The sequence below is a fragment of the Eptatretus burgeri genome, chromosome 4, assembly GCF_056783735.1.
Source record: "Eptatretus burgeri isolate ZD-2024b chromosome 4, Ebu_testis_v1, whole genome shotgun sequence".
NCBI lineage: Eukaryota > Metazoa > Chordata > Myxini > Myxiniformes > Myxinidae > Eptatretus > Eptatretus burgeri.
In genome coordinates, this window is record NC_140964.1 from 128,922,879 (window position 1) to 128,942,411 (window position 19,533).

Consider the following 19,533-nt stretch of genomic DNA (forward strand, 5'->3'; position numbering starts at 1 on the left):
ATCTACAGTATCAGTAGGGGGGCACTGCATCTTGCATAAAAACCAGTGCAAGATCAATACCATTTAATTTCAATAAAGTATTGTTACGGCTGTGCAAATTCGCATTACACCATAAAGGGCCCTCAGGTGAGATATCTCTGTAGGTACATGTGTCGTTTGCCCAAAGCCATTGTATCGAGGGAATTTTTGTGATCCATCTGGGCTGCGACGCTTTGAGTTTGCCATTTTTCTGTTCTATCTTTTATTTCAAACAAACAAAAACCACCAACGATGCTCGTGGGCTTTTCCCTTAATTCTTACCCGCGCTTGGTGTGAGGGAAGTGGGAAGGGCAGCTCGCCACAGATTGGTGGATGAACAGCGTGAGGTGGTCGGGGTGAGGGAACGCCCCTTTTCGAGAACCTCCTCGAAGGAGGGTGGAACCGAAAACGGGGCGGAGCGAAGGGCGGAGCCCCGCGCTATAAAGGACGGACACGGGCGGGGCGTTCTCTCTCTCCCTCTTCGCTCGTCTGCAGTGGTGGTCTTTTGTCGCGAGAGCTTTTTGTCGTTCGAGAGTCTTGAGTCTCTTCTCGTCTTGGCCCTCGTCTTTGAGTTCCTGTCGTGTTGGGCCTGCGCTCGCGGTTTGGCGGGCAACCTATCCACGGAGGTACGGACGGCGGACGCGACAGCGCCGGTTGTGTGGTGACCTGCGCGTCCGAACGAGGAGTGCCGGAGAGGGTTCGCCGACCGCGAGAGGAGTCGGGGACAGGTGCAACCACGCCGACGGATGTGGGAGAGGGACTCGACGGCCCACAGGGAAGTCGCCACTTTGCTTTTCCTTTGGGTTTGTGTAAATGACTGTGGGTGGCGCCTGTCTCCGTTAAAGTAGTATTGTTTAAGTGTTGCCGTGTGTCGGTTTTAGTCGTGGTATTTCTTTGGCTTATCGTTACAACTGTGCTTGACTTGCTTTATTGTACATGATTATTGTGACTGTAAATACGTGCCTTCGACGCTGTCTGTGTGTGCAATTAAACGTGCTTGTGTAATTGTTCCCGCTCTGCTTCGTCTCTTTTCCTTTTTTATTGACCCTCCATCTTGCATCACGTAAGTGGTTCGTAGTGGGCTTAAAATGCCTGGTAATCAATCGGAACCGTCAAAGCCGACGACAACACCGCTCGGTTATCACTGTAGCACGGAACGGACCGCTTAAGCGGTTCGTGCCGGGAGTCGGCCTGTGGCGTGGTACGATCGCCCGGTCGACCACTGGCGCAGGTACTGAGGTAGGTCGAATTTGGCGAGCAACCCTATCCTGCGCGGGTGGGCAATTGGCACGATCGTGGTGAGGTTAAACCCCCACCCGTGACTAGCTCCCGGCGTTGTTCCGAGAGGGTCACGACTGAATTGTCCGTCCGGTGGGCGAGGCGGCCGCCATTCGAGTCGAGCGGCCGATCGCACGCCGGCGGACACGAATTCGCAACACTGGTGTCAGGAGTGGGATTCAAATCCACCTTCGCCTCCAAGCTAAATTCACGGGAACGGACCAGGGGTGCGCGAAGCGACCCCCCCCCCCCGTTCCCTCCAAATTACGAGCTTTTTAAATTAATCCCTTACGAGAAATAAGATGGAGTCTCAAGGCGAGCGAGAGCCGGGGGTAGATATGGATTTAGAATGTGTAGAAGATATGGATTTAGAATGTGTAGAATCCATGGCCCAGGATGAAAGCCCCGAGCAGGAAATGTTTATTGTGCAGGAACAATTCCCCCCCACCAACTGAACCCAGAGCCCGAAATGGGCACGGCGGCGACCGAGGAGTACGACACCTCCCCTCCCCCTCTCCACCAAAACCCTCCCCCGATCCTTGCCGAATCGGCTCAGCCAGGTACATTCGACATGGCTCAGTTGTTCACAATGCTGGCGGGAATGGACAACAAGATGGATGGCATGAATAAAAATGTACAAACGCTGCGGGAAGAGATGCAGTGCATGGGTGTCGGCCTGCAGAATGGACTGGAGGAAGTAAAAGGACAAGAGCAAATAACGATGGAAATGAAGAACACGGTGGCAATAGGACAATTAAAAAAAGAGCAGGGGGGAAAAAGGAGGGATTGAAGGCCGTCACAGTGGAGTGTGAGAAAAGACATCGGGAAATAACGGAGAGAGTGGAAAACCTGCGGCAGGAAATAAAAGCGGAGACGCAGAAAGGCTTGGAAGTCGTAAAAGAAGAATGTAGGGCGAGAAACAAAGTGGTAACGAAAAAGATTAAAGAAATAGAACAGAAAACAGAAGAAAACACAGTGGAACTGGGGAAGCGAATAGAAAAACAAGGGCGAGACGAAAGAAGGGTGTAAGATGACGGAGGAGAAAATAGCCAAGACAGATAAGGAGGTGGCACAGGTAAAAGAGGACCTCGGAAAACTATCGTTAGAGACGATAGGGGAAGAATTAAATGAAGTAATGGAGGGGAAAATACAGGAAATGGAGAGGAGACTGGCGTAATGTGTAGAGACCCGGTGTGAGAGGCAGGCTGACATCCTTCAGGAACAGGGGGAGAGGATATGCTCCCTCGAGGCGGATCGTGCCCAGGTGGGGCCGACGTCACAGGGCAGAGCAGGAGGGTTGTCCGATGCGGGGGTGTGCATGCCGAGCTTGGGGAGAATAGAGGCCGCGGGGTCTTTTGGCTAAATGCGAGCATCCAGTAGGACTGTTTTGGTGGGTGTTCAGAGTGCGAGTCTGATGGCTTGGGAGAGTAAGCGGGACGACGTGGGGCACGGACAGACACGGACAGGGGTGGTAAATTCCCCGGGCAAATGGCTCGGACCCTGCGGGAGTGAGGCACCGTTGGGACTTGGGAGGTAGACCCCTCCAGGAGTCCCTTGGGAACTGGAGGGGGGGCTCAAAAGGACCAAGGGTGCCGCTACCCCCGTACGATGGCAAGACGGACTTGAAGGCATATATGGCCCAGTTCCAGTGTGTTGCCAGAGACAATGGCTGGAACGAGGTGCAGGGTGTGGCACGGCCTTGGAAGTCCTGACCACGGTACCCAGTCAGGGGGTGACCCTGGAGGATCTCCATTCGGCCCTAAAAAACCCATTTGGCATGGACCAGTAGAGCGAGCTTGTTAAAGCTCAGCTCAACGGGCGCAAACGACGCTCCCAGGAATCCCTGGGAGAATTGGCACATGACATTTGCCGCTTGGTGGGGATCGCGCACACCAACATGCCACCGGAGTACCGGGAGGAGATTGCACTGGACCATTTTCTCTGAGCGAGAGGGGGCACCGATGTCGGAGCATTGCTGACCGTATGGCGCCCGGACAACCTCCAGAAGGTGGCTGATACTGCCACCTGCTGGGAGGCAGCCAGAACGGACATTGGGAGGGGCTGGGCAGCATGCGGTGGCAGTCCGACAGGTGGGCCCCGTGAACGACGGTGCAATGGAAGCCGGAGTGGCAACCATGGGCGAGCATCGAGAAGATAGTCCAGAACGCGGTTGATAAACGGTTGGCAAGAACTGGACAGAGGCGTTCGGGTCCGGGAAGGGCGGGGGATGGGCCATCAGGGGGTACCCGAATTCGGAACGGAGGGGGGTATAATTCGGCATACCGGAGGCAAACACCTTACCAGAGGAGGTGTTATAATTGTGGCGTAAGGGACCACCTGCAGCGGGAGTGTAACGCCCCACGCAGGGAAAGGCCCCCACGAAGGGAAGAGCCATGGCCCCCCAGACCACCAAATCTTCCCCGGGCCAATAGGGATAGCCAGGCCCGACCATCACCCCCCACCAGGCCCCGGGAAACTAAGAAGTGCCGAACATGTAGGGCCGTGTTCGGCAGACTCGGACGGAGAAGAGCCCTCAGAACTGCGACAGGTCATCAATTGTGGCCAAATTGGCAAGGATAGCTTGACAATTAGATGCAAAATTGCCGGCGTAGGGGTAGGCGCCGTTGTGGACACAGGAGCAAGCGCCACGATCATCAGCCCTGTGGTCCTTGATTCGAGTGTAGACGGTTGGGATGAGATCCACCGTCTGCAAAACCATAGTTTGCAGCGAGCTAGCGGGGCAACGGCCCCCATCATAGGACGTGGTTTCGTGTCCTTTAAATTGGGCACCGTGAAAACAAGGATTTAGGTTTGGGTGGGGAAGGTGTGTGACCCATGTCTAATAGGGTTGGATGTGCTCACAGCCGGTGGTTGTAAGATCGACTTGGGCTGGTGGGGGGGGGGGTCATGCAGTTGGGTGGTGAGGAGTTGCCGTTAGGGGGCGTGGGCACGGATGAGAGGGTGGAGCTGGAGGCTCCTGACTCCCTGGTCATTCCCCCGGGTGCCGAGGCGGTGGTCCCGGCCTGGTGGCGAGCACACCCAACGTGGCAGGGCTCCTGCGGCCTGGCGGAACTACCGGCAGGGCCATAAACCCCGGGTTTAGTCATGGGCCACACCCTGGTAAGTACTGACGGGCCAATAGTGCCCGTTCGGGTTATAAATGTTAGCACGGAACCACGCACTATCAGGAAGGGTATGAAGGTGGCACATTGCACCCCAGTAAAAGAGGTCGCAGAGCTGAGGGACGATAACGTCGAGCCGGACCGGCCCCAGAGGGAGTCTCCAGATTTGACTAGGAATTGGCCTGGTCCCATTTGCGAGATGGTAAATCGGAGTAGTGTAGATTTAGAGGATGCCCAGCGGGAGGCCTTGTACAAACTGGTTGACCGACATGGGGATCTTCTCCTTGTCACCCGAGGATATTGGACGTACGGGCCTGGTGCAACATCAGATCCACACTGATGGGGCCCGGCCTGTCCGTCAGCCTGCTCAAAGCCTCCCATGGAGCAAAAGAGAGGAGGCTGATGAACAGGTTGAAAAGATGCTCAATGCAGGTGTCATTGAGCCCTCGGAAAGTCCTTGGATGTCACCGGCTGTGCTGGTCAAAAAGAAGGATGGGACCACGCGTTTCTACGTGGACTATCGCATAGCTGAACAACGTGACACTCAAAGACTCCTATCCCCTGCCTCGAATTGACGATACCCTCGATGCCGTTTCAGGCTCCAAATGGTTCTCAACCTTGGACCTCAAGAGTGGGTATTGGCAGGTGGAGATGGATAAGACGAGGAAGGAGAAAACGGCATTTTCCACAGGGAAGGGACTTTCTCAGTTCACTGTGATGCCGTTCGGTTTGTGCAACGCCCCCGCCACCTTTGAGAGATTGATGGAGTGTGTGCTTTGCGGCATGCCATGGCAATCATGCCTGGTGTATCTGGATGACGTCCTGGTAAACATTCTAAAACATTCACAAGGAGATAGCCAATTTGGACCAGGTGTTTGGGCGCCTCAGGCAGGCAGGGCTAAAATTGAGCCCGCAGAAATGCACTTTGTTCGCGACAGAGGTGGCCTATCTCGGACACGTGATAGGCCGCGAGGGGGTGAAGACAGACCCCGAAAAATTACAGCGGGAGAGGAGTGGCCCGTACCTACAACTATCAAACAGGTACGGGGCTTTTTGGGACTTTGCTCCTACTACCGGCGCTTCGTGGCAAACTTTGCAGAGATAGCCAGGCCCCTTCACCGGATTATGGAGAAGGGGTTGAGATTTAATTGGACAGGGGAATGCCAGAAGGCCTTCCTCAAATTAAAGGGGTGTTTGACATCCACACCCGTTTTAGCGTACCCCACCAATGACGGGATGTATACCCTGGACACGGATGCAAGCCAGGAAGGATTGGGAGCAGTCTTGTCTCAGACACAGGGGTGGATGGAAAGAGTGATCGCGTATTACAGTCGGGCCATGAGTAGGCCCGAACGAAATTATTGCGTGACTCGCAAGGAGCTATTGGCTATGCTGTCTGCGGTGAGCCATTTCCACCCGTACTTGTGCGGGAGGAAATTTTTGGTTCGAACTGACCATTCCCCCTTGCAATGGCTCTTACAGTTCAAGGAACCGGAAGGCCAGATTGCAAAGTGGTTGGAAAAGTTGCAGCAGTACGATTTCAGTGTGGTCCATAGAGCCAGTAAGGCTCATGGGAATGCCAATGCACTCTCTCGATGCCCCTGTCTGGGAGAAAACTGCCGATATTGCACGAGACATGAGGAGAGGGCCCAATTGGCACACACCTCCCCGAAACTCCGTCCGTGCGGCCCGGGTAGTAGGCCCAACTTTGCCAATAACCACGGGAGAGGAATTTGGTGAATTGGCGTAGAGCACGGCCCAGCGGGAAGACCCCGTGATAGGGCCAGTGTACAAGTAGGTCCAAGAAAACAGGAGGCCCAGCGGGGAGGAAATCGCCCCATTCGGAGCGCGAACAAAAGCGTACTGGGCTCAGTGGAGGACCCTAGAAATGAGGGACAACATCTTATATCGCAAGTGGGTGGAGATTCCGTCAGAACAAACTTCTTGGCTGGTTTAAGTCCCTGATGGGTTTAAGACCCAAATTTTGAAACAGGCGCACGGTACCTGCGCCGGCGGCCATTTTGGCAGGATCAAAACAATCTCGGGTCCGCCGGCGATTCTATTGGGTTAACATGGGGCACGATGTACAGAACTGGTGTTGAGCATGCGACGCCCGTACTGCGAAAAAGGGACCGCCACAGAGGATGAGGGTCCCACTCCAACTACATCAGGTTGGGGCCCCCCTTGAGCGAGTGGCCATGGACATTTGGGGACCACTGCCCCCCACTCGCCAGGGTAATAAGTACATCCTCATAATTATGGACTATTTCACCAAATGGCCAGCAGCCTTTGCCCTCCGCAACCAGGAAGCAGGGGTCGTGGCAAAGGCCTTCGTAGAAGGATTTACATGCCGGTATGGGATTCCGCAGGAGCTGCACACGGACCAGGGACGAAATTTTGAGAGCGAGTTACTAAAAGAGGTGTGCAGGCTCCTGGAAATTCGAAAGACACGGACAACACCCCTGAGACCACAGTCTGATGGCATGGTGGAGAGGTTCAAAAGGACTTTGGTCCAACAGTTGGCCCTCTTCACCGCCACAAACCAGGAGGACATCTCCCATACCTCCTGATGGCCTATCGCGCGTCCCAGCACGGGTCTACCGCGTGTAGTCTCGCGCTGTTGATGTACCGACGGGAGCTGAGAAGCCCCGTCGATTTATTGTGCGGTCCGACGCCTATGTCAGGTCAGGTTAGATCTGTGACCTGCGACAGGTACCATGTAAACCTGTACTAACCTGTTCCATGGTCGGGTTGTCGGCGACTAAACCGTCTCCCCCACCAGGTTTTCTGGTGAGGAGGGTGTTTGGATATGGACACCCAGCAGGATGAAAAACAAAACCTATCAAAGGGCGGAGGAGCTCCTTGTGAGCCAACGGCCATCCATATCTAGTGCCCAACTGTGTCTGCGGACGTCCTCCTGCAGTTGTCACTTCTTATTAGGAGGTTGGTGGCAGGATTTGCACTCCGGCCACCGTAAAACCCTTCATTCCGCAAAACGCAAAAACGCAAAAAAATCTGAAAACCCACTCCGTGGGAGTACCTCCTGTGCAGCTTCCCTTCGCAGGGCAGCTCACCGGATGACGGGATTGGGGCAAAGCCTTCGGGACCCCCCAATCTTTGATGATAGGAGGGAAACCACGGGGGTAACATCCCTGGGTCAGATTGTGGGAGAGTGTGTCAGAGTGGTGGTGAGGTGTCGTCCACCAAACGGCGATCTCCTTGGGTGAACCTGAGGCGGCCCCTTCGGGTGGGTGCCTGGAATGTCCTATCCCTAAGAGAGGATGATCACCTGTCTCTGTTATCATCTGAGCTCAAGCGTTTGGACATCGGCATTGCAGCTCGCTCTGAGGTTCGGAGATCGGATTGCGGCGAGATAATGGCGGGTGGTTACACCTACTATTGGTCTGGTCGCTCTGATGGTTACCATACCCAAGGAGTTGCTGTAGCTGTGTCCAATAAGCTGACCCGAATGATAATTGAGGTAACACCGGTCAACGAGCGTATTATGAGATTAAGGATTCATCACTCCTTAGGTGTCATTTTCCCTGGTCTCTGTTTATGCTCCGACTGAGGCGAGTGATCTCACCGTGAAGGATGCATTCTTCGCCACGCTCGAGTCTGTGGTTGATCAGTGCCTCAGACGAGATACACTTCCACTCTTGGGGGATTTCAATGCATCGACTGGAACTGACAGGGATGGTTATGAGGTGTGTGTTGGTCCCCATGGGTCAGGAACTATGAACCAGAATAGCACTAAGTTCCTTGACTTTGCAAGAAGTCATGGACTTAGGGTGGCTGGTTCATGGTTTCAGCGCCCATAAGCTCATCGCTGGACTTGGTATTCCAACGCTGGCGGTGTGGCAAAGGAGATTGACCATGTCCTCATTGACGGTCGTTGGAGGATGATCCAGAACTGCAGGGTCTACCGGAGTGCTCAGTTTCTCAATACTGACCACAGGCTTGTTGTCGCAACTCTAAATCTGCACCTTAAATACTGGAGAATGGTACCATCCCAGCCTAGGCTGGATGTTGGCAAGCTAAGGGATGAGAGAGTAGCTGAGGAGTTTGCAAACAGGCTGAGTGGACATATGGGGGGTCTGGGTGCTTTGGGGGGTCCTGAAGAGTTGTGGAGTGCCTTCAAGACCACCGTCCTTGACGTTGCCGGTGGATGTCTTGGAACTCACCTCAGGGCAAAGAAGAATTTTGTCTCTCAAGGGACACTGGATACCATTGACCAGAGTCGCAGGGCCAGGCTGAATGTCAGAGCTAAGCTGTGCAGGGAGCTGAGGCGTAAAACTGTATGTGCACTGAGGGTGGTGGACAAGGAGGGCTATGTGCGAGGAATCTGTGAGGGGGTAGAGCATCAACTGTGGACAGGAGATTCTCATCCCGCTTCCAGGGGAATTCACGCATTGCGTTCATCCAAGCTCATCCCTCGGAGCACTGCAGTTAGAGCAGAGAGTGGTAGGCTCTTGACAGAGGAGTCTGAAATGAAGGCCCGCTGGGCCGGTTACTTTGAGCGGCTGTACCAGGCAGATCCCCCAGCTGTTGAGTTGGACGTCAAGGGTGTTACAATCCCTGTTGCTGACCCTAGAATCAACTGTGGTCCACCTTCGCTTGTGGAAACACGGGCTGCGGTGAACCAGTTGAAACGGGGCAAAGCTCCAGGGATCTGTGGCATCCATGCCAAACTTCTCAAGGCTGGTGGAAATGCTGCACTCGTGTTGTTGCATGCAGTTTTGTGCTCTACCTGGAACACAGGCATCATCCCAACTGACTGGAAGAGGGGCCTTGTTGTCCCTCTTTGGAAAGAGAAGGGTGATCGCCAAGACTGCAACAACGACTGAGGGGTGACGCTGCTCTCAGTGCCGGGCAAGGTCTTTGCTCGGATAATTCTTGATAGGGTTCGCCACCATCTGCTTGAGCACCAGCGTCCAGAGCAGTCAGGCTTTACACCAAAGAGGTCAACGATTGACCGCATCGTTGCTCTTCGTGTCCTCACCGAACGCAGACGAGAGTTTCGGCAGGGGCTGCTTGCAGCCTATGTTGATCTCTGTAAAGCGTTCGATTCAGTGAATCGGGATGTCCTCTGGAGGATTCTTGGTCTTCGTGGGGTGCCACCAAAACTGATCGATCTGATGTCTGAACTCTACTCTGGTACTGAGAGTGCTGTGAAGTGTGGTGGTACCACCTCTGACTTATTTCCAGTTGTTACTGGAGTTCGTCAGGGATGTGTACTTGCCCCCACACTTTTCAGCACTTGTATGGACTGGATTTTAGGGAGGATGTCGGAGAGATCAAGTTGCGGTGCATCGTTTGGGAATGTCAAGATCTCGGACCTTGATTTTGCAGATCATGCAGTCATCTTTGCGGAGACTTTAGATATCCTTTTGAGGGCCCTCGAGGTGCTGAATGAGGAGTCGGAGCCGCTGGGATTACGGGTTTCTTGGGTGAAAACTAAGATCCAGGCTTTCGATGACATCTTGGATGCTGCTGTCCTGTCTGTGTCTGTTTGTGGTGAGGATGTTGAGGTCGTGGAGAGATTCACTTACCTTTGCAGTGATATTCATGTCTCTGCTGGCTGTGAGTCAGAGGTCAATTGACGTCTGGGTCGGGCCTGGGGAGTCATGGATTCACTGGATCATGGGGTGTGGCGCTGCCGGTACCTGTGCGGGAGGACGAAAGTCCGAGTCTTCAGGTCCTTGGTACTTCCAGTCTTGCTCTATGGATGCGAGACTTGGACTCTGACCAAGGATCTGAGACGGAGACTTAATTCCTTTGTTACCAGGTCTCTTCGGAGAATCCTTGGCTATTGCTGGTCGGATTTTGTGTCCAACGAGTGGTTGCTGGGAGAGACTCGGATGAGATTTGTTACCTGCATAGTCCGTGAGCGTCAGTATGGACTTGTGGCTCGTTTTCCTGACGCTGATCCTGCTCACCAGATTCTCTCAGCGAGGGAGTCTCATGAGTGGAGGAGGCCAGTGGGCCGACCACGTGCCTCGTGGTTGCAGCAGGTTGACCATCATCTCAAGGAGATGGGCCTGGCATCTGCCTGGGGGATGGCCAGACGGAGGCCCCTGGAGTACTGGCGGAAAGTGGATGCAGCGACGCGCTGTTCTGACACATGCTCCCATACCTGACCTGACTGACGCCTGAGCGGCTTGATAGGCCCCCGGGGGAGGGCTATGCCCGTCGGTTGGAGGAAGGCATGCAGAAGGTCCATGCCTTCGCACGACACCAGCTCCAACAGGCGGGCATAAAGATGAAGCTCAGGTACGACCACCGGAGCCAGGTGAGCCAGTACCCACCGGGGGCGATGATTTGGTTCTTCAACCCCCGGCGGAGGAAGGGCAGATGCCCGAAGCTCACCTCACCTTGGCAGGGCTCGGGGGTCGTCCTGGCGCAAATCAGGGACGTGGTCCTGAAAATTAAAATGGGACCACGGGCCCTTCCCCGGATAGTCCACGCGGACCGCCGAGACCTTACGCCCTCATAGATAAGTCTTGCCAGAGGAGCTTGTGCTGGAACAGCCGCTCCAGCAGAGGCACAAGGCTCGCAGAGCCTTGCAACGAGTTCACGAGCCCAGTAGGGAGGGATGAAATCCCCTCTGCGAACTGAGGATTTGAGGACAGTGACAGACTGTGGATGTGTAGAGGGGACGTAGCTTAGCTACGTAGTGTTGAAAGGAACGTGTTGTAATTTAAGGGACGACGTGGGAGCATGAGGTAGTTAGGGGATTTAGTCAGAAGGGTGGCTGAGTTCAGCGATGTGCGAGTTGAGAAGAGTGGAAATGAAACTTGGTGAGTGAGTAAGGCCAGCGGGTCTGTGTGTATGGAGTGAACATGGAATGCATGATGCGACGAGTGATTGGGGGAGGAGTGACTCCCGCCCAAGGGACCCCGGGGTCAGAATAAAGTGAGTTCGCTGGGGTAGTCAAATTAACAAAAATGGAAGTCGTTTTGTTGTTGGTGGGAAAGTAGGCTCAAAACCCGTTTGGAGGGGTGCAGGAGCCCTGTTGACGGGCTGGGAGCGTGGCTGCGAAAGGTGAGTATCGCTAAGTGGGTACCTCGGGCACCGGGCAAGTCGGCCGCGGTAGGCCAAGGGCCCATGGGGGGCCGGGATAGCGTCGTGGGCACGGGTGCGCCCGCATGATGCGGGTGCCCGGGGCGCCGTTAGCCGCGTGGGCAGTGTTGTGGGCACGGGTGACCCTCGGAAAGGGGCCAGGGAAGCCAGCCTGCCACGTGAGCGTTTCAGGGGTCGCCATGGAGGGCACTCCCTGGTGTTTAGGGAGCTGGTAGGCTCAGAGGCAGTGTAGTGCCTGGGGGTGCCATCGTCGGAGAATCGGCAGAGGGTAGTGCCTGCCAAGGGAGTCACGCGTCCCAGCCATGAGACCGTGTGAGGGCACGGAAAGGAAATTGGGGGGCGAGGCCTGAAATTGTGAGGACACCAACACAGGCAATGGGAATCTGGATTGATAGAACCAGTAGATTAAGCGAGAGGCGCTTGTTGAAAGCCCCGGGGTAGTTTAAGAGATAATGGTTAGGGTACATTAGGAAGTGTACCCCTCCGCACCATCCATCCCTTCGCTCTCGTTGTGGGCCGCTGGACCCACTTTGGGTTCAAGATCGCTGAAGTCTGGGGAGGCCATCCTGAGTCTTGAGTTGGGCCTCGACACAGGACGCAAGCTCTCCCTTATTCCCCTCCAGGAAGGGAACGTAAGGGTTGGGAGTAGGTGAGGAGACGATGGGTTAGCCGATCAAGGACGATACAGGGGGTTAGGGGACGAATTATAGTGGGAGGTAAAGAAATAAAAAGAAAATAAAACAAAAAATTTAATTGGGGCTAAATTGGTTTTTTTACAAATTAAGGGACTGGGTATGGACGGACAATAACTGTCCTGTTGGCAGCTACAACAAGGGCCTGCAGTGGCGGTCCGTGCGCCGGTTGACTCTTTGCCTTCTGCCTGCAGAGTTCATTGATCCTGGGCCATGGTTAGTGTAAATTTTGTAAGTTAAGATGTGCTGTAAATATGAGTGCATCCCCGGCATGTCTGTCTTAGCGCCGGCAATTTTATTTAAGTCGTCCGTACGAGTGTGTTTGTTCAGTTAGTTATTCAGCCCGTAGGTTATTTATTTTCGGGACACGAATAACATGAATGTCACACTCAGGGATCCGAAGGTAAAACGTACTCGGGGAGAACTACACCTGATGGTACACGAGAATTTGACGACTCGAGACGAGTCTGTAAAAAGGGGAGGGGGTAGTGTTACGGCTGTGGAAATTCGCATTGCACCATAAAGGGCCCTCAGGTGAGATATCCCTGTAGGGACATGGGTTGTTATCCCAAACCCGTTGTATAGAAGGAATTTATGTGATCCATCCGGGCTGCGACGCTTTGAGTTAGCCATTTTTCTGTTCTTTCTTTTATTTCAAACAAACAAAAACCACCAACGATGCTCGTGGGCTTTTCCCGCCATACTTCCCCACGCGAGATGTGAGGGAAGGGGGAAGGGCAGCTCGCCGCCGATTTTTTTTTTGTTTCGTATACCTTGGTCGAGGCTCGTACGAGAGCTAATACACAACTCACAGCAAGGAGGCATGAGACAAGAGGGGCGGGAGTGGAAGGGACAAAACAGTGGGGAACAGACACATTAGGTGAACTGTGGAAGGGAGAGGGATGGGGATGGGATGGGGAACATGGCGATTGGTGGATGAACAGCGTGAGGCAGTCAGGGTGAGGGAACGCCCCTTTTTCGAGAACCTCCTCTAAGGAGGATGGAGCCGAAAACGGGGTGGAGCGAAGGGCGGAGCCCCGCGCGATAAAGAACGGACACGGGCGGGGCGTTCTCTCTCTCCCTCCACTCTCTTCTTCCTCCTCTTCCTTTTCGCTAGTCTGCAGTGGTGGTCTTTTGTCGCGAGAGCTTTTTGTCGTCCGAGAGTCTTGAGTCTCTTCTCGTCTTGTTCCTAGTCTTCGAGTTCCTGTCGTGTTGGTCCTGCACTCGCCCTATCCAGGGAGGCACGGACGGCAGACGCGACAGCGCCGGTTGTGTGGTGACCCGCGCGTCCGAACGAGGAGTGCCGAAGAGGGTTCGCCGACCGCGAGAGGAGTCGGGGCCAGGCGCGACCACGCCGACGGATGTGGGAAAGGGACTCGACGGCCCACAGGGAAGTCGCCACTTTGCTTTTCCTTTGGGTTTGTGTAAATGACTGTGGGTGGCGCCTGTCTCCGTTAAAGTAGTATTGTTTAAGTGTTGCCATGTGTCGGTTTTCGTCGTGGTATTTCATTGGCTTATCGTTACAACTGTGCTTGACTTGCTTTATTGTACATGATTATTGTGACTGTAAATACGTGCCTTCGACGCTGTCTGTGTGTGCAATTAAACGTGCTTGTGTAATTGTTCCCGCTCTGCTTCCTCTCTTTTCCTTTTTTATTAACCCTCCATCTTGCATCACGTAAGGGGCTCGTAGTGGGTTTAAAACGCCCGGTAATTAATCGGAATCGTCAAGGCCGACGATAACACCGCTCGGTTATCACTGTAGCACGGAACGGACCACTTAAGCGGTTCGTGTCCGGAGTCGGCCTGTGGCGTGGTACGATCGCCCCGTCGACCACTTGTGCAGGTACTGAGGTAGGTCGAATTTGGCGAGCAACCCTATCCTGCGCGGGTGGGCAATTGGCACGATCGTGGTCAGGTTAAAGCCCCACCCGTGACGAGCTCCCGGCATTGTTCCGAGAGGATCACGAGTGAATTGTCCGTCCGGTGGGCGAGGCGGCCGCCATTCGAGTCGAGCGGCTCATCGCACGCCGGCGGGCACGAATTCGCAGCAGTATCAACAGGGCGGCACTGCATCTTGAGTAAACAACCAGTGTAAGTCCAATACAAGTGAATTTCAATACAGTATCAGTTGGGGGGCACTGCATCTTGTAACAACAGGTGTAAGATAAATACAAGTTTATTTCAATACAGTATCAGGAGGGGGGCAATGCATCTTGCATAAACAACCAGTGTAAGTCCAATACAAGTTAATTTCAAAAGAGTATCAGTGGGGAGGCACGGCATCTTGCAACAACCAGTGCAAGTCCAACACAAGTTCATTTCAATACAGTATCAATTGGGGGGCACTGTATGTTGTGTTAACAACCAGTGTAAGATCAATACAATTTAATTTCAACACAGTATCAGTAGGGGGGCACTGCAACTTGCATAAACAATCAAAGTAAGATCAATGCAAGTTAATTTCAACACAATATCAGGAGGGGGGCACTGTATCTTGCATAAACAACCAGAGTAAGATCAATGCAAGTTAATTTCAACACAGTATCAGTAGGGGGCACTGCATCTTGCATAAACAACCAGTGTAAGATCAATACAAGGTAATTTCAATACAGGATCTGGGGAGGCACTGCATCTTGTGTAAACAACCAGTGTAAGATCAATAAAATATCAGAAGGGGGGAACTGCATCTTGTGTAAACAAACAGTGTAACATCAATACAATTTAATTTTAATACAGTATCAGTAGGGGGCACTGCATCATGCGTAAACAAACAGTGTAAGATCAACACAAGGTAAATTCTCACAAACTGATCTCAAAACAGGTTTACCTGAAGCTGATGTTTCATGCAGTATCACTAGGGGGGCACTGCAACTTGTAACAAGTGTCAGTTTAATGCAATTTAATTTCAATACAGTATCAGTGGGGGGGGGGGGCACTGCATCTTGCGCAAACAACCAGTGCAAGATCAATACAAGTTAATTTCAATACAGTATCATTCAGGGAGGTACTGCATCTTGCGTAAACAAGTGCAAGATCAATACAAGTTAATTTCAATACAGTATCAGTGTGGGGGGGGGGGGGAGGGGGGCACTGTATCTTGTGTAAACAACCAATGCAAGATCAATACAAGTTAATGTAAATGCAGGATCAGTAGGGGGCACTGCTTCTTCTGTAAACAACCAGTGTAAGATCAATTCAAATTAATTTCAACGCAGTATCAGTTGGGGGCACTGCATCTTGTGTAAACAACCAGTGTAAGATCAATACAAGTTAATTGCAATGCAATATCAGTAGGGGGCACTGCATCTTGTGCAAACAACCCCGTGCAAGATCAATGCAAGTTAATTACAGTACAGTATCAGTCGGGGGGAACTGCATCTTGTGTAAACAACCAATGTAAGATCAATACAAGTTAATTAAAATACATCAGTCAGGGGGCACTGCATCTTGTGTAAACAACCAGTGTAAGATCAATACAAGTTAATTACAGTACAGTATCAGTAGGGGGGCACTGCATCTTGCAACAACCAGTGTAAGTTCAAGACAAGTTAATTACAATACAGTATCAGTCAGGGGGCACCACGTCTTGAGTACACAACCAGTGTAAGATCAATACAAGTTAATTTCAACACAATATCAGGAGGGGGGCACTGCATCTTGCATAAACAACCAGAGTAAGATCAATACAAGTTAATTTCAACACAGTATCAGAAGGGGGGCACTGCATCTTGCATAAACAACCAGTGCAAGATCAATACAAGGTAATTTCAATTCAGTATCTGGGGAGGCACTGCATCTTGTGTAAACAACCAGTGTAAGATCAATAAAATATCAGAAGGGGGCACTGCATCTTGTGTAAACAAACAGTGTAAGATCAACACAATTTAATTTCAAAACAGTATCAGTAGGGGGCACTGCATCATGCGTAAACAAACAGTGTAAGATCAACACAAGGTAAATTCTCACAAACTGATCTCAAAACAGGTTTACCTGAAGCTAATGTTTCATGCAGTATCAGTAGGGGGGCACTGCAACTTGCAACAACAAGTGTCAGTTCAATGCAAGTTAATTTCAATACAGTATCAGTGGGGGGGGGGGCACTGCATCTTGCATAAGCAACCAGTGCAAGATCAATACAAGTTAATTTCAATAAAGTATCAGTAGGGGGCACTGCATCTTGTGAAAACAACCAGTGCAAGATCAATACAAGTTAATTTCAATACAGTGTCAGTGGTGGGGGGGGGGGGCACTGCATCTTGCATAAACAACCCCGTGCAAGATCAATGCAAGTTAATTACAGTACAGTATCAGTCGGGGGGCACTGAATCTTGTGTAAACAACCAATGTAAGATCAATACAAGTTAATTACAATACATCAGTCAGGGGGCACTGCATCTTGTGTAAACAACCAGTGTAAGATCAATACAAGTTAATTACAGTACAGTATCAGTAGGGGGGCACTGCATCTGGCAACAACCAGTGTAAGTCCAACACAAGTTCATTTCAATACAGTATCAGTAGGGGGGCACTGCATCTGGCAACAACCAGTGTAAGTCCAACACAAGTTCATTTCAATACAGTATCAATTGGGGGGCACTGTATGTTGTGTTAACAACCAGTGTAAGATGAATACAATTTAATTTCAATACAGTATCAGTTGGGGGGCACTGCATTTTGCGTAAACAACCAGTGCAAGATCAATACAATTTAATTTCAACACAGTATCAGTAGGGGGGCACTGCATCTTGCATAAACAACCAGAGTAAGATCAATACAAGGTAATTTCAATACAGGATCTGGGGAGGCACTGCATCTTGTGTAAACAACCAGTTTGAGATCAATAAAATATCAGAAGGGGGGCACTGCATCTTGTGTAAACAAACAGTGTAAGATCAATACAATTTAATTTCAATACAGTATCAGTAGGGAGGAACTGCATCTTGCAACAACCAGTGTAAATCTACAGTATCAGTAGGGGGCACTGCTTCTTGTGGAAACAACCAGTGTAAGATCAATACAAGTTAATTTCAATAGGGTATCAGTGGGGAGGCACTGCATCTTGCAACAACCAGTGGAAGTTCAATACAAGTTAATTTCAATGCAACATCAGTCGGGGGGGCACTGCATCTTGTGTAAACAACCAGTGGAAGATCATAACAAGTTAATTACAATACAGTATCAGGAGGGGGGCACTGCATCTTGTGTAAACAACCAGTGGAAGATCATAACAAGTTAATGACAATACAATATCAGGAGGGGGCACTGCATTTTGTGTAAACAACCTGTGTAAGATCAATACAAGTTAATTACAATGGGGTATCAGTGGGGAGGTACTGCATCTTGCAACAACCAGTGGAGTTCAATTCAAGTTAATTTCAATACAACATCAGTCGGGGGGCACTGCATCTTGTGTAAACAACCAGTGCAAGTCCAATACACTGGTCCGTTTCCCTCCTCGTCGTGTCGGTCCGTTTCCTCCTCGTCGTGTAGGTCCGTTTCCTCCTCGTCGTGTAGGTCCGTTTCCTCCTCGTCGTGTCGGTCCGTTTCCCCCTCGTCGTGTCGGTCCGTTTCCCCCTCGTCGTGTCGGTCCGTTTCCTCCTCGTCGTGCCGGTCCGTTTCCTCCTCGTCGTGCCGGTCCGTTTCCTCCTCGTTGTGCCGGTCCGTTTCCTCCTCGTCGTGCCGGTCCGTTTCCTCCTCGTCGTGCCGGTCCGTTTCCTCCTCGTCGTGCCGGTCCGTTTCCTCCTCGTCGTGCAGGTCCGTTTCCTCCTCGTCGTGTAGGTCCGTTTCCTCCTCGTCGTGTAGGTCCGTTTCCTCCTCGTCGTGTCGGTCCGTTTCCTCCTCGTCGTGTCGGTCCGTTTCCTCCTCGTCGTGTAGGTCCGTTTCCTCCTCGTCGTGTAGGTCCGTTTCCTCCTCGTCGTGTCGGTCCGTTTCCTCCTCGTCGTGTCGGTCCGTTTCCTCCTCGTCGTGTCGGTCCGTTTCCTCCTCGTCGTGTCGGTCCGTTTCCTCCTCGTCGTGTCGGTCCGTTTCCTCCTCGTCGTGTCGGTCCGTTTCCTCCTCGTCGTGTCGGTCCGTTTCCTCCTCGTCGTGTCGGTCCGTTTCCTCCTCGTGGTGTCGGTCCGTTTCCTCCTCGTGGTGTCGGTCCGTTTCCTCCTCGTGGTGTCGGTCCGTTTCCTCCTCGTGGTGTCGGTCCGTTTCCTCCTCGTGGTGTCGGTCCGTTTCCTCCTCGTGGTGTCGGTCCGTTTCCTCCTCGTGGTGTCGGTCCGTTTCCTCCTCGTGGTGTCGGTCCGTTTCCTCCTCGTGGTGTCGGTCCGTTTCCTCCTCGTGGTGTCGGTCCGTTTCCTCCTCGTGGTGTCGGTCCGTTTCCTCCTCGTGGTGTCGGTCCGTTTCCTCCTCGTGGTGTCGGTCCGTTTCCTCCTCGTGGTGTCGGTCCGTTTCCTCCTCGTGGTGTCGGTCCGTTTCCTCCTCGAGGTGTCGGTCCGTTTCCTCCTCGAGGTGTCGGTCCGTTTCCTCCTCGTGGTGTCGATCCGTTTCCTCCTCGTGGTGTCGATCCGTTTCCTCCTCGTGGTGTCGGTCCGTTTCCTCCTCGTGGTGTCGGTCCGTTTCCTCCTCGTGGTGTCGGTCCGTTTCCTCCTCGTGGTGTCGGTCCGTTTCCTCCTCGTGGTGTCGGTCCGTTTCCTCCTCGTGGTGTCGGTCCGTTTCCTCGTCGTGGTGTCGGTCCGTTTCCTCCTCGTGGTGTCGGTCCGTTTTCTCGTCGTGGTGACGGTCCGTTTTCTCGTCGTGTCGGTCCGTTTTGACTGGTTGGTTTGTGACAGTAATAAAGGTATTTATTTAAACTTCACCTTTAACCTGATTTATCACGTGTCCATATTAATGTCGCGCATCGAATCGTCTGTTTATAAAATGCTGACGTAAAAATAAATAAAAAAACCTCGTCAGTTGTTTCAATAACAACAGGTGAGAATTTCACCTCCAATGGCAGGAAGCGTGGTGACATCGATACAGTTAATTATTTATTTATTTGTATACATCGTCTCAGTGAGTTAACATTTCAGGAAGAATAACTAAATCCTGTACTAGAGGCGTTATGAGATTCGGTGCATGGTTTGAGGTGGACCGATTTGTAGGTCACCAGGTGGAACATCACCACCCAAGCCAATCAACGGTCAGTTGTGCAACCGCAGGTTATGAAATGGAAAGTGTAATCCATGACGGTGTAAGGCGCGCGTGTCATTTTATTTATATTTTTTGTTGTTTTTTTTCGTGCATTAATGTATGTGGAAGTACTTGGTGGGGATTTTTTTTTACGTTTACGAAGAATGGAGAGGCGACAATAGACA

The 19,533-nt window shown here is 52.1% G+C and overlaps 1 protein-coding gene across 1 annotated transcript; it reads right to left on the reverse strand.

The window, feature by feature from the left end:
* Nucleotides 1-14,356: 14,356 nt before the first annotated feature.
* On the reverse strand, nt 14,357-19,012 carry LOC147029095 (uncharacterized; the record flags this gene model as incomplete). Its single annotated transcript, XM_085876576.1, has 1 exon — nt 14,357-19,012. A coding segment is annotated over one exon (1,452 nt), but the record flags the coding sequence as incomplete, so codon positions are not given.
* Between the last annotated feature and the right edge of the window lie 521 nt (nt 19,013-19,533).